Source organism: Lichenostomus cassidix, chromosome Z, assembly GCF_008360975.1.
Source record: "Lichenostomus cassidix isolate B80296 chromosome Z, HeHo_3.0, whole genome shotgun sequence".
NCBI lineage: Eukaryota > Metazoa > Chordata > Aves > Passeriformes > Meliphagidae > Lichenostomus > Lichenostomus cassidix.
The window spans coordinates 39,754,966-39,779,035 of NC_139511.1; the positions used below are offsets into that span (position 1 = coordinate 39,754,966).

The following is a 24,070-nucleotide window of genomic DNA, read 5'->3' on the forward strand; positions in this document are numbered from 1 at the left end:
AAACACTACAGAGGGAATTTTTTTACGGCAGCCATTAAAGGCGTGTGTCAGTATGCTTTACACACTGTTCCTGCAAGAATCAGGAAATCCCTCTGAAGAATAACTGGGTTTTACTTAGAGTCCTCTTTTCAGACCAAGCACCATAGCAGGACTGTTATACTTTCACTTTGCATAGTGATTAAAATGGACTGTAAGGCACAGAGCCAAGCTGAATGCAAACACTTTCCTGCAGCGTCTCAAGCCACAAGGGTTATGAAAATCTCTTCAGTACTGGCAGCAGAAGTTAGGAGGTAAAAAATACACACATCTACATGCCCTGGATTTTCCATGTTCGAGCAGCAATGATCAGGTTTTAAGCGTTGCCTTCTCCAGGGATATTTAAGTGGATTCAGTTTTCATGTGACAAGTCCTAACAACTTTCTCCTGGGATTTATGTTCCCTATCTATTCTCCATTTTGACCAGAAGGATCTAACCTAGTGCTAATGAGCCTTTTTTCGGTTGCTTTAAAACCACAGAAATCACGTCTGAAGACAGTACCACAAGACACTCAATTTAGATGCCTTCAACCAGATACTGTGCCCCAGTATCCCACATTTTCAGTTTTGGTTATAGCTAACAAAGACTATATTCATGGCACAGGCATCAGTTTTGAGTTTTCACATTTCTGCTCCCTTCCAATATATCCATATGTATCAACTCTCCAGGGAAAAACACTTTCATTTTCTTCCCTTCTGCTTGTTTGTCTCTAAAGGATTTTATAGTTGTTTCGCTGCAGAGATGACCTAGGAGATGATAAGAAGACAAAGCAAATTATTGTTTTAACTGAATAATTCACGGATAGAGCTGATGATCTCTTTCTACACGTTCTGACTAGTTATCTCCCTTCTCCCTATTTTTAATCCTATTTGTTCCTGACTCAATCAGTAGAAAAATGATGGGGAAAAAAACCCCAGCCTTCAAAATGCTACCATGATTACAAAAAGCCCCCTAAAATTCAATAGAAACACTCCCCATTCTGACTGCATCTGTCAGCAGAAACACATTCACATGTTTTTCTCAGGTATTAAGCAAGAGACTAGCCATTCGGTCCTCACTTCTCCATTATACTCTGTGTGGCTTCTGAAGACTCAATTTATTTTATGCTGGTTTAGTACCCTACATGATTTAGGAAGACACAGCCACCGATTAGTGTCCAGTGAAAACAGAATCCATTATCCAACCAATCTCTTAATTGGGCAGGTGAATAAAACATGGTTGGGTGTTATTAAATATTTGCAGATTCCAGGTCATGCTGGTTCTGAAACAAAATATTCCCTCAACCATCTATTAAAATATCTTCCATAAAAAATTCTTTGAGCGCTACTGTTCTCCTCTCTGCCCAAATACTATCCTAGCCCATTATATCTGCCTCACTTCATCTAACCTCACTTACTTGTGTTCCCAAGACCCTTGTTCAGGAAATTATCCCATTTCCTACTCAGGAAAGCACTTGAGCAGATGCCAGATTTGAGGCACACACTTTGATCTTGCGGAAGTCACAAAGCAGAAAAAGAAATCAGAGGAAAGGACCTATGTGCTGAACTTTAGATGCCTACTGTGCGCTACTCTGAATCTGGACCTCAGCCTGCTGCAAAAATAATGGTCCCCAGTTTCATTCTTCAAATCAAGGACTCTGCTAAGTGGAATGGATAGGGGAGTGGTGGGAAAACAGATTCTGCAGTCAGCCTTAAAGCAGTTACATCAGTATATAATAGTACATCGTAAGTACAACACCTACTTTGAAAAAATAGAACACATGGTCCTTTCTGCCAGATTTTTAGATGCATTACAACTCCTGAACATTGCAGAGCTTTGCCAAAGGAAGCAGCAGTAGCTTTTACTTCTCTGGGCATTCCATTATTTATATTAGACAGGTCATGCTGTTAATGTTTTAAATGTTAAAAGCACAATCAAATACTGGCTTCAGGCTAGCTGGAAATGTTTTGATGTTAGCAATGAGTAACCAATACATTTTTAACTCGGGTTAGAGAAAAGAAAAAGCAAAAATCTCTGTATTGTACTCCCCCTGCACACTGCCAAGTAGTTAAGTGTGATTAACTTGGCATGCACACACATGACCTTCTATTCTATTCATATTAGTTATTTTGGGTAATTTCTGAAGACTCTTGTCTCTCATTTAAGTATTTCATAATATGATTCATCTTTCAATTTGCTTTTAAGGGAAGACTACAGTAATATCACTAAAACTGCATTCTGGCAAATGCTCCTAAATTATGTAATTCGCTAGGTTCAACTCTACTGTTACAATCATTTTCAAGGAAGACGGATATAATACATTATCATTACAGCTACACAATCCTGAGTTGAATTTTCCTTTGCTGAATTACTAACACTCTAATGCTGAAATTGATCTGTTTTAAAAACATCATGTGAAAGGTTTTTTTAAATAACATACATGCTCAGGCTCTTTTTTTAAATAGTTTAGAAAGGAGCTGACAGAAACAGAAGACTAAAAAAGTCTTATGCTCCCTAACCTAGCATTAAGAACAACAAGCATGTTTCCAAGCAATACCTATGGTGTGGATTTAGATCTGCAAAGAAGCTGATATTTCATCAAGGTTGCAGGAAACCATTTAAAAATTTATTTATAAAAAAAAATGAAAGATGTTTATTTCCATGTGGGATGCCTCTAGAGAAGCTGAAAAGTAACAAGTTTATTAAAATGACAAGTTCAAGGTACTTTTTCTGTTGACTGTAAATAATCTCCCTGTGAGCCAATTAAGAGTGTGGAGATCAAAGGCCCAAGAAGTAATATAAAAGCTGGAATTAGAGGGTTAAGAAAAAGCCTCCACAGGCTCCTTCAATACAGATAATTTCCTCTAGGCACCCACTGACTGGGTCAAACAGTGAAGACAAGCATTTTTTTCCTTGCTTTGGAGTACAGCAAAACCTAACAAACACCCACATTTTAAAGGACACCTAAATAGGCAGGTTGATCTTACGCAGAGTCAGGAATTATTTTAGCTGTAAAGGCTAATCCAGGTGAGGAGGCTAAAAGAGAGCTGGGATAAGATGCACAGGATGACTTTCAAAATGGGCTTCTCAGATGAGAAGCTATTAAATCTCAAATTGCAACAGTTTGTCAGTGCATTTCTTCTCCTTAATAGCTTGCCAAGACCATTCCTTTTCAAGACACTAGTCAGAATAGCTAGCAAAGTGTTTCCTAATGCAAGGCTTGACTACAATGATGATCTCTGCACACACCATCTTCAAATTTGAAGAGTGAGTGGGGCTTTACATTGAGTACACAAAGCACTGCCAGCATGTCTTAGCCAGAACTTAGGAGGCTGAGCTGTAAGTCACACCACTGTTTACCAACCAACATCTGGGCTGCTTGAGCTTCTTTGCAATGCTACCTTGCTTACCCTCAGTAATGAGCTAAGTCCCATTTAAAGACAGAAAATCTTGAATTTCAAAGTGAGTCTTCACTACTGCTTCCTGCTAAGATGGGGACAGATTCTGAACTTATCCAGTCTGTGCCCCTTCATTTCACTGCCCTTCCTTGCCCCTTATATTATAGGCTAGGAGTGTAGCAAAAGCTTTTGTTATCTGTTGTTACTAGTAAGACCATCAGAATGCTCGCTCTGCATAGACCTCTGTTTTGACAGTAAATACAAATTTTTCAATTAAAGACACCTAGAGCACCAGATGGAGCCCTTACAGTAAGAAAGTATAACAAGCTCTTCACAGCAGGCACAATTGTATCCAAAGCTCCAACCCACAGAGGGAAATCTTTCTTCCCTGCCTATATGCTCTTCCCATAGGGCACTTCTACTTCTGAGAAAAATCACATTCCCATACTCACCTCTAGGACTGCTCCCCCTGCATCAGTCTTGGAGGAAGCCTGAAAGAGTCTTCCAGCGGTGTGGAAGCCTTTGCTGGGCGCTGTGCTAACTACCAGTGGAGCACCATGCCCAAAATCCTGATCTGCGGCTAAACAATCTTGCTCCATTTACAGAAATTGGCAGCGTCTTGCCTGTGTGGCCCTGGGCCACAAGGATCATCAAGTCCAACTCCCAGCCCTGCACAGGACATCCCAAGAGTCACACCATGTGCCTCAGAACATTGTCAAAACTGTTCTTGAACTCTGTCAGGCTGGTGCTGTGACCACTGCCCTAGGGAGCCTGTTCCAGTGCCCAAACACTCTTGGGGTGAAGAATCTCTTTCTAATAGCCAACCTAAACCTCCCCTGAAACAACTTCAGGCCATTTCCTCATGTCCTGTCACTGGTCACCACACAGAAGAGATCAGTGTCTGCCCCACCTCTTCCCCTGACAAAGAAGTTGTAAATGCAATGAGGTCTGTCCTCATTCTCCTCTAGGCTGAATAGACCAAGTGACCTCAGGTGCTCCTCATAGAGATTCTCCTCAAAGCCCTTCACCATCCTCTTGTCCCTCTTTTGGACACTCTCTAACAGTTTATTGTCTTTCTTATATTGTGGCACCCAAAGCTGTCCCCAGCACTGGAGCTGAGGCTGCCTCAGTGCAGAGCAGAGCAGGACAATCCCCTCCCTTGCCCAGCTGGCCATGCTGTGTCTGATGTCCCCCAGGACACACTTGCCTCTCCTGGCTGCCAGGGCACTGCTGACTCTTGTTCAACTTGTCACTGACCAGGACCCCCAGGTCCCTTTCCATGGCACTGCTTTCCAGCATCTCATTCTCTAGTCTGTCCATACATCCAGGGTTGCCTATCCCAGGTGCAGAATCCAGCACTTTCCCCTGTTGAACTTCATATGGTTGATGTTTGCCCAGACCTCTGGTTTATCAAGGTCTCTCTGCAGGGCCTCCCTGCCCTCGAGGGAGTCAACAGCTCCTCCCTATTTTGTATCATCTGTGAACATGCTTAGTACCCCTTCCAGTCCTGTGTCCTACAACCTAGTGTGGAAGGAGCCATAGAAACACAAGAGGACTGTAATTGAACCTGAAGAAAGGATGAAAATTCAACCAAAGCTTGTCTTTTGAAAAAACATTTAGAGATTTGACAGGCAACTGGAAGTAGCTGAAAAGGATTGAGTGGTCAAACTAGAAGCATGCATGTACTTGCCAAGAATGGGACTCAAATCCACTGTGAGGTTTCAAAAAGAAGAATCAGGTAAAAATGGATCACAAAGTAACACTGATGCTTGAGCAAAAATCAGCTAAAACTGGGGAGGGTGGAAAACTGTGTTTATATTTCGGAAATGCAGGTTCAGTAGTCTGCTCTTTTGTCTGATCACATGAAGTCAATTAAGCCTCTTCATGCCTCAGTTCATTATTGATAAAAGCAGGATAATTTCAGAAGTCTAGAGAGCATTTCTTTCCCTTACAGGGTTGTTGTGAGGATTCATGGACTGAAGATTTGGAGGTACTCCGGTATCACCAAAATGGAACTATTACATAAGCTAGACTGAAACAGAAAAATGAGGGACGAATAATCAATATTTCTTGTATCAGTAAAAATATAACTAGAAGATTAGAGCAATCCAACTATTTTAACAGAGTACCTGTACTGAACTCCAGAAACTATACAAACATATAACTTTAGCCCATTCATAGTTTGCATAAATGTGTATCACACAGTCATGAGAAATGTGAAAGAGGAAACATTTCTGCATTGCATGCAAAACTGTCAACAGCCAAACTCATAAGAACCTAAAGCCACTACATCTGAAACACAACTAAATACTCCGAACAAAGTTCCAGGAAGAAAACGCTACTGGTGGTTAACACTACTGTTTTTTGAATTACCCACGGGTAACAGAACTAATCAGGAAATGTGCTATCTGCAAGTTTGTCTTTGAAATTGTTTTCTCTCAAATTAACCTTAGGTATTTGAGATACGTACAAAGCCAAGCTTGCAGCTCCCTAATAAACTCAAACTTATATTTCAGAATGTGTACTACCTCCTTAAAGACAGCCAGATGTCAGATAAACCTCCCTGATTTCAGAAATGCAGAGCCAGTCTTCCCACCATCACTCCTTTTACTATAACGCACCAGGTATACTGTATTTTACTGCTTAGGACTATGCAGTGTTTGCCCTTAAAGCACTACATAAATATGAAAAACAAACACGGTCTGTGCTTATCTGATTAAAATCCAATATAAATTATATGCAAAATAGGTGCAGCCCACTGGTTCATGTCAAGTTGTAAGTAAAGACCTTGTGTGGCTGAAGGATGTGCACTGCTGATTTATGGCTTCATCTATCTGCTGTACTTTTACTTCTGTCTCATTATTTTACTGTTTCCTGTTACTGAATGTTCTTTCCCATATCCACTCTTATTCCCAACCCGCCAGCTTGGAACTCCAGTTGTGTACTATCTGACACCAGACAGTTCAAAAAAATGTTGCTCCACAAGTGATTGCATAATCACTTTGTGACTTGAGTGAGTCCAATTCAATCTCAGCTTATGTAGTACACCACTCCTCTCTCTCCTTGCTTCACTCAAAACCACTGTTACTTCTGTGCAAATTCATTCCAGAAGCTATTTCCTGCTTCCAGGCCTCGGCTCTCTGATACTCCAGGTAAAGCACAACTTGGGGCCCATCTTACAGGTCTGCAAGCAAAGCAGATTAGCCTAATGAGTTAACTCTGTGTACCGAAGTACAGGGAAAAGTGCATTTCACATAGAACCACAAAACTATACAAGCTTGATTAAAAAGTAAGGCAATGCCACAGAACATTCACTAGTTAGTTTCTCTCAATTCTCACTTCAGGTGATCCAAACCTGGGTTTTCCAGATGCTGTTTAAACAGTATTACAGAATATATTTGTTTTGATTGGGCTTTAAATCCCTGCTTTTCAGAGTCCTCATTTTTCCTCCATTCAAGGTTGAAATTTGCTATCGTAATTCCGTTAGCCCCCTTTACAACTGTTCAGGGTATTTCCCAAAGAGAAAAGAACTGGGGAGTCATCATGCATAGATAGGGGCAGTGACACCATTCCCAGTACATTTGCTAGAAATAGCTTGGTATATCTACCCTTTGTGTTGATGTTTCTAGGATTAATAACAAATTCAGTCCTTATCCCACAATATTTAACATCTGGGCAAAACACTTTTTGCTGATGTCGACAAGGCTGTAGTTTGACACAACAAACATGCTGCATGTTACAAGAAACTTTAGTAGAGACAGCAGTAAAAGGCAATTTCTGCCTTATCTCTTTTTGTGCCTCCCTTCTTTTCTTATCGTGGAGAGAGTAGGAACAATATGGCAACCGTAACAAAGGGGAATAATAAAACCACTCACGGATGATTACTCAAAATGAGTCCATAAATACCACAATTACCTGGCTACTACGGTGTTTGATTTCAGCACAACTTGAAGATCCATGAAGGCAGGCGACAAAAAATACCTGCGTATCACAGCTTTGGTACCCCAAAACCCTCAGATACCAGCAGGTGCACATGTTACAGCAGAGGCAAGGAATACCTTTGTATGCCTTCAGACAGCAGTACTAAACAGTGTCGTCTTCTTTCATTGCAGTGGTGTTTTCAACCCTGTGAACTTTATTTGCCACTTTCCAGTTGACCTGCACAGCACCCTGAAGTTGATTGCTACAAGGAAACTACAGTCAGAATAACAAATATAAAGCATCTCTCCTGCCAAGTGGTAAGACCTTCCAGATCATGTGCTAACTTCCTCCACAACCAGCCAACATAACCATATTTCACAATACATTAGATGCATTAAAGGCACCAAGCAAACAATGCTCAGGCTCAAAACCCACGTGCTGGAGACGGCTAGAATAAACTTGCAGTTCCTCCAGGGCCAAACTGCTTTTTCAGCAAAGATACCCTAACATGATGTTATCCTTCTGCCTTTATTTTCTGACATCCCTCAAGACAAACTAGCCAAGAAGGACAGCTGGAAAACTGTGAGTCAGACAGAGGTAAAAAAGTTAGTCTCTGGGACTCACAAACCCCAAGGATAGGCATCTCTGACATGTATTTTAAATGCTTTTTTTCTGCCGCCTCCTCTTCCTGAAGGACTAAATGTAAAATGAAATCATCTTACAGAAGGACAGCCGGTTCCCCCCTGTGCTCAATCATTCCAGTCACACTAGGTTGTCCAGTAACCTGCATTGATAATTCCTCATGAATAAAATGCCAACATTATCATCCACAGCTATGTTGTTGACATGCGTTTGCTATTTCACTAAAAATACCATTAATTTTCTGGCTCCACAACAGCTGAGCTACTCTCCATTTGAATATACAAAAGAGTATTTTGTTTAAACCAAATTAAAAGCGTTCCAGTAAATGACTTCAATTTTGCTGGCTATACTACTTAGTGTATACTGTTCTATTTAAGCCTCTCTTTTCTCAACTCTACCCCTTATACACCCCCCTTCTTTTCTCTCTCTTTTTTTCCTCTCCCTTCCCTTTATATACTTAATCCTTTCATTTCAGGAACTGGATTTGCCCAGCAAGACATCCACAGTCAGAGAGAGCTTCAAAAACGCAGTGCCAAAGAGTTAAGGCAATGGTGAAATTGCCTCTGCTCTGTTTTTATTCACCTGTTTGCCAAAACATATTTACCATTAAGGAAAGAAAGGGAAAGCAGAGGGAGAAACACACAAATGCTGAATACACCTTCCTTTTCCCATCCAGACAAGTGCTGACATTCCCCATTTAAGTCGGAATGAAAACCACCATTTCTGCCAAGCCCTCCTGGCATCTCACCACTTTATTTGTTCCCATTTGTATCTAATGCTTTTGTCAACAGTTCAACAAAAGTCAAAGCAAACAACCCACTACAAACACTGAGGGTAACAGCAACAAGCATGAATCCTTCACAATTATCCAGCCCAGCTGCTCAGTGCCTGTCCAGACTGCTTTCATTTACAACAGTGTCAACAAAAGGCTGAAACCCAATAACTAGGTGGGTCAATACTACCACTGTAAAGCCTCCAGAGAAGAAAATGCTGTTCTGCTGCTTAACTGCTTCAGCAAACATGCAGAATAATTCAGTTAGATAGACAAGTGCTTGCCTAATCATTTGTTGTGTGAATTATTCAAGGCTTTCCCTTCAAACTACTAAACGATGGCCCTTCAAATATTTCCAAGGAACCACCAGATGTCCTACAGGAGAAAAGGGAACATTAGGCACATTGTGACGTAAGAGAGGCCAATGGTGACCTGTGATCTTGAAAACATTAATGATTAGAGGATTAACGCCATCTTACACCTTGTTTCTGGTATAAAGGGCACACAGCTTTTAACATACAAGTGTTAGGCATGCTTAAGTTTACTAGCTGCTTGATCTCTATACAGCATAATCAAGGCTGTTGACTACAGTTTTTCTTCCTTTTTTTTCATGTCAATTGTAAAAGAGCTCTCTCCAGAGAATATATAAATTGTAGGTAAAAACAAGCACAATAGTTAGTCAGGTGGATGCAGCGAGGAAGCATGCATTTATTCTCACAGATCTCTCTTTCTCCACAGCCCCTCATGCTCACTTGACACGCAGCAAATGCTCACACACCTTCCTCCAGGTTTCACAGGGGTTCATACTTACACTCGCAAAGAGCAGGGCACAGTAGTCTTACTGCAGAGAACACAGTGCTGAGCATTACATGTTTTACTTTAATTGCCTCTTTAGTATGGGAAACAGCCACTTCCAGATGCCTGTTTCTTAGATTTTGTTGGCTTTTGTTACAATCACAGCATTGCATTAACATATTATTTTTAAACTTTTAGCAAACTTTAAGAAAATAGGCAAATTAGGTAACAAATGGTACTTGTTTTGATTTAATCTCATTATTGGCAAGGACAACCCTGGATAGGAACAAATGTTTTCCTAAGACCAGTTTACATATACATCACAGTGCAGTGTTGGACGGATATGCATCTTGAGCCAGAATACAATATCAAATACACTTATGAATATTTTATTTTTGGCATCTACAGTAACAGTTGCACACTCTGAGTAACTACTATTCCAGAGAGGATTCCTGGCAGTTTTAAGACTTAGAAAAAGAGTAAGAGAAATTCTGTCTGTATGTCAAATTAAATAACATATTTTTGTTTTTATAATCAGAATCTGCAACATATTTTGTTTGCAAAACACAGGGCTTTACAGTGATTGCAGTGTAGCAATCTCTGGTGCTGTGTGTTGTCAACATGAGAGACTTCTTCTATCAAATAAAGTTCTCCTCCTCTTTCTGTCCAAAACAATCATGAAATACTTGTCTACTAAATAGCAGCAGCTCCATCACACTGATCTCCACAGCTGTTAGCACCCATTACAGCCCTACTCCACGTGGTGAGGAACTTCTATTGCCTTTAATATTACAAATCAGGTTATTGCTATTTGCAGCACTAAGTTTATTTACTATTATTATCAGGACTGTTACAGTCATTAGCAGGATTTGCAAAATTGTATAAGGTCCACGGAAAGCAAAGACACAACAGAGAGGTACTGTAGCACAGAAAACACTTGGTATTAAAAGAGTTGCAACTTGTGCAGATCAACTACAAAAAAACTCTGATGCTAGATACACTAGAAACAGTCTGATGCTAGATACTCTAGAAAAAATAGGGGAGAGAGATAACATTACAATTTTTGATGGTGTCTCCTCTTCCTCACCCAGCAGAGCAGGAAGAAGCATTCAAAAATAGCAAACCCAGCCTTTGCCACAGCTGAAGGAAATGCTGTACCAGAACACCTTCATAAAGCACACCAGAGTCCTACAGGTCTGGCAAATAACTTTACTGCTTTCAAACACCTGCAGTGTGACACAGAGCTTTTAGGCTATCTAGATGGTGAGCACACAGTGCTTTTTCTAAAGGCACCAAGCTGATCCTGGACAGGTGCCTTTATGTTTAAGATGGAGTGCCTTTGCTACCCTAATTATACAAACTGACAGGCCACTCAAAAAGATACTGGACCCCAAGGGAATGGCAGAAAAAGGTTCCTCTTACCCCACAAGGGTTAATATAATTGATGTTAAAGGGATTATTTTCAAATTATTAAGACATTGAATTCTTCTGATAAATTGCACTATGGGATAGCAAGGCTCATTACAAAATAGTATTTGCAGGTCATGGCACAAAACTTTTCTCAAAGCAGGGGAAGAAAAGAAAAACATTAATTTCTTCAAGGGATAAAATAAATTGCAGCTTGATATTTTTAGAAGACATGGAGAGGTAGGACAGAAGTATAGCATCAACAGACATGACTTCAACAAACATATCAGGGAGAAGTGAGAAATATAAACACACAGATGTAACTACTGCAAGCCAGATACAATGATTTCCTAATGCCTGGTGCTGTAAGATCACAAGGCAAAGCTTTATGTTATTTAGGTCAGTACTGGCTTTTCAACTCAATGTAACTAGTGAATTCTATATAGTCTGTTCGCTTTATTAATATAATAAAAAGAGCAAAGAACTCAGAAATACATTGCCATAGCTGAAGTATTTAATGTTGTGTGTGGTCTGTGCCAAACACAAACCATACACCACTGCAGACAACCCTTCTGGGGGTTGCTGTAATTGGGAGACACCTCTCCTGGCATTTTTTCCATATTCCTGCACTGCACCTCTGCAGAACACACCAGTCTGACAAAGCAGGACTCTGCCAGCAAAATCAGTGTTATTATTTATTTTGATCTGTCAAGATTAATATAGCAAAGAAAATACTGTATGCCCTCTTTCAAAAAACATAGTGGCTTGAAATATGCCAGCTTCTCTGTATGGAGAATCTGTGATAGACAGCTCACCAGTTAATGAAAAAAGGAACAAACCATGTTGAATCTTTTCCTTCTCCTACCCCTCCACCCCACTTACTCATAAGTATGCATTAAGAACACTCCCACAGCTGCATTCACTGCCTCTTGAGTGGCAGAAAAACAGAGGTGCAGCTGTGCCTGCTAATATTCGTATGCAAACAAGTAGCATTGGACTGGCTGCTATACCTCACTTAAAAGCTCCTTCGTACTCTTTGATAGCTTTGCAGATCAAAAAGAAGTGATACAGAGCAATCTGCTGTCCTTTTAATGCAATTAGCAGATTAAAGTGGCATTTCACTCCCAATACTTCATTAAAACACTGATTGCATCCAGCAATTGCTGATGATTCAACATACACAGTGTTCCCCCTACAGTCCTCCCTGAGACTTGGTGGAGAGTTGGGGCAAGCCCTGAGCTGGCAGCCAGAGGTCAAAGCCCTGAGCCAGCAGCAACACAGCTTCTGGTGCCAGACACGAAACCTGCACCCTGGTGCACCGCAGCAGGAATGAGGGTGGCAGAAGGCAAGGGGAGAGAACACCTGGCACCTTCCAGGGCACTGACAGGATGTCAACGACACCCGTGCTAGTGCCATTGGTAATTCCTCCATGAGGCAGTGGAAAATACCATCCCCATCTTTTAAGCACAGTTGTGGCTTGGCCTCTTGCCGCGTCAGCTGTCACACTGATCATTTTTGCTACACATCTCCATTTTATGATTTATGATTTGAGACCTCCTACCTCTCAATTTCTGTTTCTACTACAGTTTGGTGAGGGTAAAGCATGTGAGCGGTGAACTAAAAATGCTGTGTGGACACTAGTGCTTATTTCAATTTTCCTCTTAGATTATTTTTTCATGAAAGACCTACAAGCCAAATGAAACCTCAACTTATGAGCATATTTTTTAATTTCTTCTCCCCATGCATCCAAACGCAACCCAACTGTATCCCTGCAAAAGTGACATCAAGCTGAATCCCTTCAATCCCTTCATTGTGGGAAGTGCTGCTGGGAAAGAGCCTGGCTTCACCCTCTGTGCCAGGAGCTTGGGGCATCCCTGGGGTATCCTCCAGCTCTGGCCCTATTGCTACCAGCCAGCGCAGCCCCACTGGTGCCAAGGAAAGAACAAACTAAAAAAGATTAATTCGCAGATGTTCATGCATTTCACACACAGGGTGCCCTGTGGTCCGTTGCCAGGGCAACGGGAGACCACCAGCGCGCGCTTTATTGGCTTTATGAAGTGCGTCTCGGGGGCTATAGTCCGAGAAATGCTGCGTGATAATCTTCAGGCTTTTCAGAAGCCTTGTTTTGTGTTTATCCACATTTAACCCTCTGAGTGTTATTAAGAGAATCACTACGTCTGGCATGCCAAGGAAAGTAGAGACAGGAAGCGGGGAGACACACATCATCTCTGCTTCCAGCCTAGAGACTGTGGAAGGCACATCCTCAGCACCTGCTCCACCTGCCCTGCGGTAAAGTTTTCACCCACAGGCTGCAAGGTAAGCTGGCAGGTAAGCTCTTGTAGTGCAGACCTCAGCACAGCCATGTCAGGGGACAAAACTGACACCAGAAAGTCCAAATACAACAAAATTGTCACACTAGACTAACAGACAAGTGATGGCACACACATTTTCTTGGTAACTTCAAAGGAAGATAAAAAAGAAAAAAGAGAGTCCCACCAACTTTCTAGATACATTAGGCAAAAACTCACACTTTTATATGGGACACCAGCAAACCACCCATGCCAAAACCTTTACCAAAATTCATAAATTCACATAAACAACTTCCCCTCCTCTCCTCATTCCAGGCTGGTGTCAGACATCTCCTCCAACTGTGCTCTCACCAGCCAAGGCAGGGCTGCAGATGGGGGCCAGGAGGGAACAGGGGTTAAAATCACAAATGACACAACACCCCAAGCAGCAGCAGCCGCCACGACATCAAGCGCTAATCCAGCGGGAGAAGAGAGGGAGAAAGCAAGGGTGGCAGAGGGGATCAGTAGAAGAAATGGCTTGCATTCAGGCTTGCAGGAGAAAGAGCACGCAGGGACAATAATTTCCTGGGAAAAGCTAAAGCCTAACGAGAATTTACTCTGCCTCCTTTATTCAGACAACCAACCCTTTTGTGGCTGGGGCTTCCTGACTGACAGGAACCCAGGGCTCTTAAATAGGATTTCCATATTATTTCCAACACCTGCCTATAAGTTATTTGTTTACATTGAAGAAGGCGAGATTCTCAAATCAGACATCTGCTTCTGGTTCAGGCATATTTTAGGAAACCATCTAGAAAGAAGCTTTGTTGCTATGGAGACATTTTTATTTTCTTCCCTTAGTTGGATGAAAAACATTAGCATTTCCAATTTTTTGTTCTTCAAAAGGCCAAATGTCGCTTAAGAAAAGACAGAACTTTCCAAATTGCTATGCAGAATAGGTTAATCAAGCTTTAGATATTTAATTAATTATTCAACTCAATTAGAGCTATACCAAAGAGAGGCAGGAAACAGTGCAACTTTCCTGCAAACTTCCCTCAATGGCCGATTCCTGCTGGCCAGTCTAATTGCTTCTTCCGTCAAAGCACAGCTAAAACTTTGCAGCTCATGTTGCACTTAACAATCTTGCATAATAACTTGCAAATCAGTCAGACTACTCATTTCCCTCAGCTTCTCACAAAATCAACCTAATCAACTTGGACTAGGAGTGTGCTTCTTTCCCAGTACCAGAAAAGAGACAAGAAGACAAATACAAATATTAATACACTACTAGCATTCAGTGACTTCACCCATGAGAGAAACTTTCAATCTATGTCATACATGTCGCTGAATTCAGAAGGTGTACTCCTTTCCTCCGTTAAGCAAATAATCTGCATGCCCAAGGAATCCACTGATTCATATAAAAAGAAGGGATGCTTCAAATTACTTTGGACCTAAGGGTTTTAAAGACAAAACCAAAATATTAAGTGCTCAAAAAAACCCCATAAACAAACCACAAAAAACCACAAAAACCCACCAAAAAATCCCAAACAAACAAACAAAAAAAAACCAACAAAAAAAAAACAAAACAAAAAAACCCACAGCACCTACGGAAATCTGTAAGGCAGAAACCTAGTTCCTGTCCCACTTTGACAAAGACTGATACACGTTTATTCTCTCCAATTACATTAACTAACTATGTAACTTGACCTGCAAATGTGTTCTTCATTCCAACTCATTCACCATGAGTAAACTGGCGTAAGACATGAATTCCAGCATCCAAAGTATGATTTTAATTGCATGCTTACAACTAGGAGAACTTCAAGAGAGAGAATAAACAAATTAATTTCCTCCCTTTACTTCTTTTCCCCCAGCTATTATATTGTCAAAGCCTTTGCGTGGAGACCTTTCCACCCACCTCCTCATCCCAGCAAACTTCCTCTTCCTACTCTATGATGTGAAATCATAATCCTGTGTTATCAACATCACAGTCTGTTGCCATGGAAATAATTAGACATGACTGCTCAGGTTAGAAATTACAGCCCATGTATGTATTTGCCTTCTGGGTGAAGAGAGCATCTGGAGAGAGAATATTTGAGTTACCCTAAATCACCAAGTGCCAAAATAAAAGTTTGACAGTGGGATGCACTACAAGAATTTGACCAAATGTGGGCACACCACTGAGTGAGAGTCACCCTGTGGCAATGTGCAAAAAGATGCAAGGTAAGAGGACAATGTGCAATTAATACACAGAAGTGGGTACAAAGCTGTTGGGTAAAAGAGGTGAAGCCATTAAAACTGGCAGAAGCAGCTAATTCTTTGATATCAGAGTATGTGCTTTTACTTTCATATGAATATGAATACTCCACACTAAATTAAACTTCCCAGATGACCTCATGAGAAGGACTAAAGACGTGACACTGCATGAATGAAAGAAATTTAAAACTCAGCTGGGGTGGGGGCGTAGAAAGAAAAGAAAAAAACACAGTAGGGACATATATACCTGAGGTTCAATTTCATGTTCCAGAAGTCTGTTAAAAACTACAGGGCTTGAATGACATACAAGTCTAGCCATGAAAACATTATTAAGAAAAAGAAGCAGTGCCAAAAAATCAGCTCCATAAGATAGACTGAGACAACAAACAGGACCCTGCTAATTAATATTTGTTCTGCTTCAGCAGACAGTTACTGGACGAGACTGCAACAAACAAGCATGTCTCACCCAATCACATCATTAATCTGCTCACGTTCACCACCTGAGGACCAGCTATGCCCCACAGATATTTATTCATCTGTTCCACAAACAAACAATTACAACACATTTTCTGGAATTAGGGCACCTGTTACATTCGGCACAGCTTACACGCCCAGAGGCAGATATCAATTAATACTGAAAAAATTACTGTATCAGAGGCCAACAGAAGTTACTCATTGTTATTTGGTAATGTTACCGCCGAAACACCCATGAAGATCAAAAACATAACTCTTGCAGAGCAGTGTAGCTCAAATATGTTCTGCTTAAAACTACCACTTCATCATTACAGAAGGCAAAATACATGCATTGCTTCATTCCTGAACAGAGAAAGGTACAAACAGAGTCCCTAATATGTGTGTGAAATGTCTGGATTTCAAAAAGCCTGTGAAGTCCTTTTTAGCTGAATGGTGATTAACTGGCAAAATAACAAAATGATCAGGCAATAAATTCTGCAAGTTTCTTTAAGTTTGTAATAGGTAACCATGTTTCTTTGGCTTATTTAATACGTACTGAATATACGTTTAATTCTTACTGAATGCAAAGACATTTGGTAGGACACTCATGCCGCTAGAGGAAATCACATTTAAAAGAAACCTGACAATTAGGACAAATTCCACAGAATACATCACAGCAGGTTATGTGGTGTTCCTCTATCAGCAGAAGAACAAAGCCAATAATGTCATTACACTTGGTAATATCCAGAAGTCTTATATGTTGGGCATTTTTACTTTAAATTATCTTGTGCTTTCCAGGAGTACATTCACACAACTCCTCCAAGCATCAGGTTACTCACAGATTCAGGAGTAAGCAGCTTACTCTTACTTACAACTAAATGAAAAGAGGTCTAAACACTTAATAGTGGCTAGCAGCTTGAGAAGCTCTGGAGCACCTGCTACCACAAATTTAAATGGAATGTGGGAATCGCATCCATCCACTCTCCCTGTATCACCCACATGTGTAATTGTTAGCTGTCACACAGATTAAGGCAAAAGTAATTTTATTTTTAAATTCACCTCAATTTGCCCTGACAGACTTCTCCCAATTCACCAGCGTGTTGGCTAGAAACCCCAAAGCTGCATTTGATACATTATTTCAGATCTTTTTTTCTAAAAGTAATTTTTTTCCCCCAAAGGAATCTCAAACTAGCTGTTTTATTCCTGTCACAAGACTGCAATTTTAAATTATTGGCACTTGCTGCTGAAACAGTAACCCCCAGGATCAAAATGAAAGAAATTTTCACCACTTTGTCAAGTCTTACTATAGGCATAGTCTCTGCTCCAAATAATTTAAAAATCAGATGAAGAAAAAAAAACACAACAACCAAAAAACAACACAAACGAACAAACACAACCAAAAAACAACACAAGCAAATGATCCAACCCCAAAATAAAGGCAATGCACAACAGGCGTATAAAGAACACAACAGGCATATAAGATCTAGATTAAAAATGATAGAAAGTTGCACATATTGGGTCCTGTGCATGAATTCACGTGTTTCAGAAGACCCTGAGACTCTTGAGCAATCTGCTCAGGGACATCCTGGCTACCTCTGGCAGGCCCACAACCCAGCCAGCATCTGGGAGCTCCTTCACTCCATTTGCTGCACTGAGAGTAATGGAAAAGAGTGCTAGCACTGGACTACTTTCTGTCAGGTGGAGCTTTTGTACACAGGATGTTTCCATAGCTTCTTCAAAAGGCATGTGTTAGAGAAGGAACTTTGTTAGGCATCAGAGAAACTTTTTCCACGTTTGTCCCAGAGATGATACCAAGGCAAGGAAGAAGGACAAGCGTCCTTGCACCAAGCGCTCTCACAGGAGGTGGAAAAAAACTTATGCAGTGCAATTAGCAACGAAGAATCCACTTAAAATAATAATCCCTTTTTCCATTTTCTTTTTTTTTCCCCTCCCCTCCCCTCCTCTCCCCTCCCCTCCCCTCCCCTCCCCTCCCTTCTCTTATCTTTTTTTAAAAAAAGTTTTATGGCTTTGAGAAGGAGACACACATGGTCCTCTGAGAAAAGCTGTTCAGTTAACTGTAGAGCTGTTTGTCTTTCTGTCTAAATACATTATATTCCCTCAGAGGCTTTAAACCAGGGCTACACTCTGAGCACAGTCCTGGTGCATGCCACCCTTCCCTTCCCTTTGTCTGCTCCACAGCCTTGCCACTGCACAAAGAGCACTCCCATGACCCAGTTTACTGCATTTAGAGTTTTCCCACACTTCAAACTTCACGAAGAATTTGGAGGGCTGAATCCAAGAAGAAATCAAAGAGCTCCCAAAGCTGCCCTTCTCCACAGAGCCTGCTGTGCCGTTGCTGATCTATTATTTAGGAATAGTTCCTGGACAATCTCACGTTACCTGAAGGTGGCTGCTCAGTTTCAGCAGTGGACTATTCACTCCAGGAAGGTGCTGGGGAGGATGTGAGCCCAGTCCAGCTTATCAGGCTTAACACATCGCGTTTGGAAGGGTGATGCAAACTGCCTTTTCCCTGGCCTGAACTAAGAGAAGAGTCAGGACCAGCACAGCTAGAGACACCAAGATTCACTAAGAAAACTGCCCAGCAAATCCAAAGAGCTGGAAGTAGTAACAAGAAAGGGTCATTTCAGCCAAACTCCCTTCTTTGTAGAAATGCATGGTGTTCCTTCGTTATAAGAATGGCACACTTAAGTGTAAATTTACACTTCATGAGCTGTTTTAAAATCTGCCCTGCTTAATAATCTGTATCAGCAAGAAAACACTTTAAAGTGTCTCTCACAATTAAACCCAGGCACAACCTTATATAAATCAAAATTTTGCTACCATATCAAAACGTTACACTGGGGCTGTATAACATTGCCCATATCCTCATTACATGCTACACTAATTACTACCAGCAGATTCAGAATTTTCTGCACATTAGAGGCTTTTAGAGGAGCTATAAAAAATTTCAGGCATCATTAATTTAAATTTGTATTGAAATTTCCTTTTGACAGATGGCCAAAAATTACTTACTATTTAAAGTACCAGAGCCTGTGTGTTTGCACATTGGAAGAGGAAAGGGAAAAATTAAAAGGAAGAAGGAAATTTATGTCACGTTCATTACCTGTTAAATGTTAAGGAGCATTATCCTGCATGAATAAATTATTTCATACAAGCACACAGACTCCAGCTGGTTCTGGCTGACAAAAACTGTCTCAAGTCACACAGCAGACAATCATAAAAAGCCTCTCTTAACCGAGAACCACTTAAGGGAGGAGGGATCGATTGAACAAGCTACTAACTGCTACTCTGGGCATCACTGAAAACATTTAAGGAAATTAGCAAACTATTTCACCTTGCAAAGCTGGCAGTAAGCCCTGTAATGCTGACACACAAGCCAATTCACAACCTGAGCACTATGCAAGACAAACATCTACTTATCATTTCAAAGTAAATTGCACAAAGTAGATGCCCTTCTCTCTTTCTGGAAGCTGTGTGAGTAACAGCACTTTCGAATCAATCCCAGACAAAATCAGCCTTTTCAGTACAAACGTTCCCCCTAACACCATGCCAGCATAAACACCTCAACATCTCACAAGTGTTACAGACACATGACTAGCATATATTGTCTAAAAACAGTGAATGGCATATATTAGTAATTCTCCTCAGTCACTTTCTTGAGAGAAATCTTCATTATTCCAACTGTATAGGTATGCAAACTCACTCAAGAAACCAGAAGGGTTTGTACTCTCACATTTAGGTATCTGCCCCACTTGTATTTCTTTGTCTGAGGGCAGGTAAAAGGAAAATGGACTAAACTTATCTGATCACAGTGAAAAGCAGGTGTTCTAGGGAAATTGTTGCTAATGTGTGCTCCAGCCTCATCACTTAGAGCAGTAATAGCAGTTTCCAGCCCTCATGACAAAGAGGCTGAAGTGAAATCCAACACGTTGTTGTCTTATGTCAGCAGATAGACAGCTTCAATGCCTTTGCTGCTCACAGTAAAAACTGACAGTTCCTGTCAGCTCCTGGTTGTTATGCAGAGCCATGCGGGTAACAGCAAAACTGACAACTATCGGCTCAGTTGCACTTCGCTGGGACATGTCAGGGTTGCCAGTTGCAGAATGGATGCACTGGGATAGGCTCTGGGACACGTCCCCACCTGTAGCTGCCAAAGAAGCAAAGGAATGGCCCCCCGTGTCAGCCCTGGCTGGACAGGTCTCTGGTGGGGGCAAAGCCTGTGCCCAGAACCATGCTCCTCCCAACACAGTCAAGGGCACACTAGTAACATCCGCCTGGCAAGATCCTGGTAATCTTGTCTAATGCACCCTAGACTCTTGCTTGAACATCTCTTCCATGACTTCCCCAACCCCAAGAACACATTTTATCTTCCAAAAAAAAAAAAAAAGCACCACTAGAAACTTTACAAACTGCTTGTAAGAGCACAATAAAGTTGGCATAGGTCTTGCCATTTCTAAGAGAAGTGTATCTTTCATTTCACACTCAGCAGTACCTAAAAAGGCTTGATCTTGTGTTTCTGAGAACTGTGAAAACAAGCACAGTTTCTCAAGGAGAGCAGACCGATCAAGGTAGAGGACAGGGCTAAAACACATTTCCCCACTTGGAGCATTAAAACCCCTGAGTTCCTGAGACACTCTGGTGTCTGTCCAGTATGGAAAAACATCACACGGCACTGAATCATACTTCTATTACTGAATGCTCAAAATTATACAAGTTGGAAGTTGTGTTATTACATCTACTTATGAACACTACCTTACACAGGATGGTACATACAGCTACGCTGCAGAATCATTCAGAACCTGAAAATTAATTTTTGGAAACAGAAGGCAGAATCCTCAGCACAACCTTCAGTACCATGATAATTAGGCGAGAAGGGCAGCTCACTCGCCTCCAACTATTTGGGTCAGGACAGCAGGCAGCACCCCACTTCCCCCCTGTGAGCAACAAAGCTCTCCTTCCTCAACTGCATAATAAGGCAATTCTAATAAGGCAATAACAGAATTAGAATTTACAGCCTCCAGATGACTTAAGACTAGTGGCTAATTCTTTCTGTCTCAGAAGCCTGGACACAAATCCTGGACAGGCCGTTCTTTCTATCTGAGCTGCCTCAGTGCTGTTCCAGCAAACCCACTGGTTGGCATGTCACTTGCAATCCCAGCTGCCCCACTACCAGGCACTGCCTAAATGTGATACACTTCTATGCAGGGTGCTGATAATCAACACAAGCATCACAACCTAGTTACACTTTGTGACTTTTTGCACCACTCTGCGCCACACTTCAGAAGAATGAAGCATTCATGCAGCTCTGTCGAGCTACCCTTTACACCTATGAAATGGAATCCTACCTTGATGGAATCTCTGTCTGCATGCAGAGCAGCCCACATGTGTAAGGAGAGGGAGAGATGGTGGCAGGGGATGGGCATGTGGGGGAAGAGAGAAAGAGAAAAGTACTAGTTAGTTTACATAAAATTATACATTTATCATACTCCAAAGAAAGAATCCTGATGTCTGTTAAATAATAAATTGCACAGATGTTAACTTTTCTGTACAGTTAATTATTAATGCTGTACAGCCAGATTTATAAAACTGGATTTCTAGCATTTGAACACAATTCCTGCTAGATAATGAACACTGAAGTAATTAGCTAGGAATTCTTCTGAAAATTCCTCTCCCCCACATCCCCCTGCCCTTTGCTTTTTTTTAAACAGAAAATTTTAAAATAAGAAGGGACATGAAGCCACACACTCATCTGGAAATACCTACCTCTTTGGTGATCATTATCATGGTGCTTCTTCTCGTCTTTAATTGGGAGGTGGGACTGCCCCCCCAGTGCACTGGAGAGTGCCAGGAGACCAGCACTGCTGCCAATGGGTGGGATGGCTGGAGGCTGCAAGCCCGAGGGGTGTGGAGTGAGCGGCACGGGAAGACCATGGCCATGTGACAAGTGCTGGGCCTGGAGTTGTTGCTGCTGTGAAAAACAAAACACAGGTGCTGAATTTGTTCAGGGAGCTGGGGGTTGTTTAACTGATCATCTACATCAACCATGACTGATCAGATTAACCAGTGCATCTAATTGATCCAAGATACCAATGCTCACTAACATCCTGGTGCCTTAAAAAGTCCATATATTTGGACACCACATATTCAGTAAACCTCAGACTGAACTGGAAAACAACAACAATGAAAATTAAAAAGTGTAAAAAAATAAAAGAAAAAAGAAAAGAAAGTAAAAGAATGCAAGTGAATGTTACCATTTAGGTGATTTTATTTTTTTGACAGAGGTATCACGCTTTTCTCTTTCTAGTAGAAACCCACCATGAACACGTCTAATCAAAACATATGTAACTGTAAAAGCAGTAATATAATGAAAAAAACAGCTGAAAATTGAGAAAATTAGTGTTAAACAGTTCTCCCAGCGCTACTGCACAGCATGCAGTGAAAGTTAATTTGAAAGAGAAAACCTGAATTAACAATCCAGAAAAGGAAACTGGTTGCAGCCACCGTTTCAAGCCCTTTAAGTGTCCTCAGCGGTACTTGAGCAAATTACTAAAGAAAATCTAATGTAGCAAGGCTTGGGTCCTCCTGTAGGCTTGCTCAATAATGCTGAAATAATTGGGCACTCTGTGCACGTTTAGTGATGCTCGAATGAAAAGCTAGAGGCCTGCCCTTGTACTCTTCTCTAGCTGCTGACTCTGTGTTGTGACAGGTTTATTTGAGTGGGACTGTGATGCATGCACCAGTAACTGCACTGACAAGAGTTTAAAGTCATTTTTACCAGTACACTGGCAACACATAGAGAAAGCCCTTGAGAGGTTCGAATTGGAGTGCTTGACCTCAACCAGGGCTGCATCAAGCTCTGTGCTATACTAACCACCGTGGGCTAGATAGATTGTTGCTATTCCTTGAGAAGGCAGGAGTAAAAACCTGACAGATCAACAACAAAAACCAAATAGTTGAAAAAGTTTAGTTAAATTCATCCCAAGAGAGATCTGTTGAGGTCTAAGGCTTACACACTAATCATCCAACTAATTTCTGTTCATAGAATAACCAGATTACCTCTGAAATCATCATTTAATTTTCAAGCAGCTATTGCTCAGGGTAAATCAAATCCTAGGGCCTCTAGAACTGCTCTCTCCCGTCTGCATGTCTGTATACAGAACTTCAGAAGAAACAAAAACTTAACTCGCTTCACATAAAACCATTCCACTTTAAACTTCTAATTTCCAAAACCTGAGACCTTACTTTATCTGGTTTTTATTTGAACCTAAATTTACTTCCCACCTTGCCACCATCTCCCTAATCAAGAGACCTGTTGTCCACTTGACTATTCCCTTCCCCTCCCTAGCATGAATCTTTACATAAGGGTGAGCTGAAAGCAAAAGGCTACAAGTCACAGCACACTAGATAAGCCTTGCAGCACACTGCACACATACCTCCCTTGACACCCCACCCTAAAAGTACAGATACTTCTCTTCTCTTTGGAAATAAACCTCATGCAGTGGAATCAGACTGGCAGTGGCACACACATGTCATCTAATCCAGACCAGTGCCAGGGAAAGGAGGGCAATGATCTAAAAGAAAGGTACGGGGGGAATAAAAATACAAAAGAGTGTGGAGGGCAGACACCAAAACCAAACAGACAAAAACCCAGAAAGAACATTCTTCCAAGTGGAAGAAGAAGAAAAGGCTCAATCTTCTCCCTGCTTGTGAATCCATGTCATTTCAGCAAGTGTTCCTTCTTGTACAGTGCATCAAACCCCCTTTGCTGGCTTGATGCTCTTATGGCAGTATACTTCATTCTTCAGTATACTAAATTAACTACAATGAAACAAAGCAAGAGAAAACAGTGTATTGGTTAGCTTCAAGGTTCAGATGGGGCTGCCTCACAACAGGCATGCCTGATTTAGGGAGGGAGGAGAAGAATGAGCAAAAGAAAAATGATGGAAAAAATAATCTCTGTTCTGCTATCTGGTTTTGAACAAGGAATTCCCCAGTCCTGTTTGAGAATGTGCTATAAACCACTGCAAGAAGACCTGTGCCTGAATCTGCCAGTGGCTGAAAGCAAAGACATTGAGAAGAGCCTGAGAATACCAGCAGTGAGCTTTCC

General features: G+C 41.3%; 1 protein-coding gene and 1 long non-coding RNA gene across 5 annotated transcripts in view; one reads left to right on the forward strand and one right to left on the reverse strand.

Moving 5' to 3' along the window:
• The window catches only part of LOC146424743 (transducin-like enhancer protein 4), a 99,722-nt gene that overhangs the window by 21,466 nt on the left and 54,186 nt on the right, over nucleotides 1-24,070 (reverse strand). For 3 of the 4 annotated variants that reach the window (XM_085043360.1, XM_085043361.1, XM_085043358.1), the window contains 2 exons: nucleotides 21,727-21,931; nucleotides 21,309-21,325 (listed from right to left, as the gene is read on the reverse strand). In XM_085043360.1, coding sequence (XP_084899486.1) covers nucleotides 21,309-21,325; nucleotides 21,727-21,931 — 222 coding nt within the window. The remainder of the gene's footprint in view (nucleotides 1-21,308; nucleotides 21,326-21,726; nucleotides 21,932-24,070) is intronic. The other variant, XM_085043359.1, reaches the window with a different exon arrangement.
• LOC146424744 (uncharacterized) lies at nucleotides 12,996-19,085 on the forward strand. Its single transcript, XR_014847027.1, has 3 exons — nucleotides 12,996-13,267; nucleotides 15,108-15,456; nucleotides 18,957-19,085. It is a non-coding gene; the product is annotated as an uncharacterized LOC146424744 (long non-coding RNA).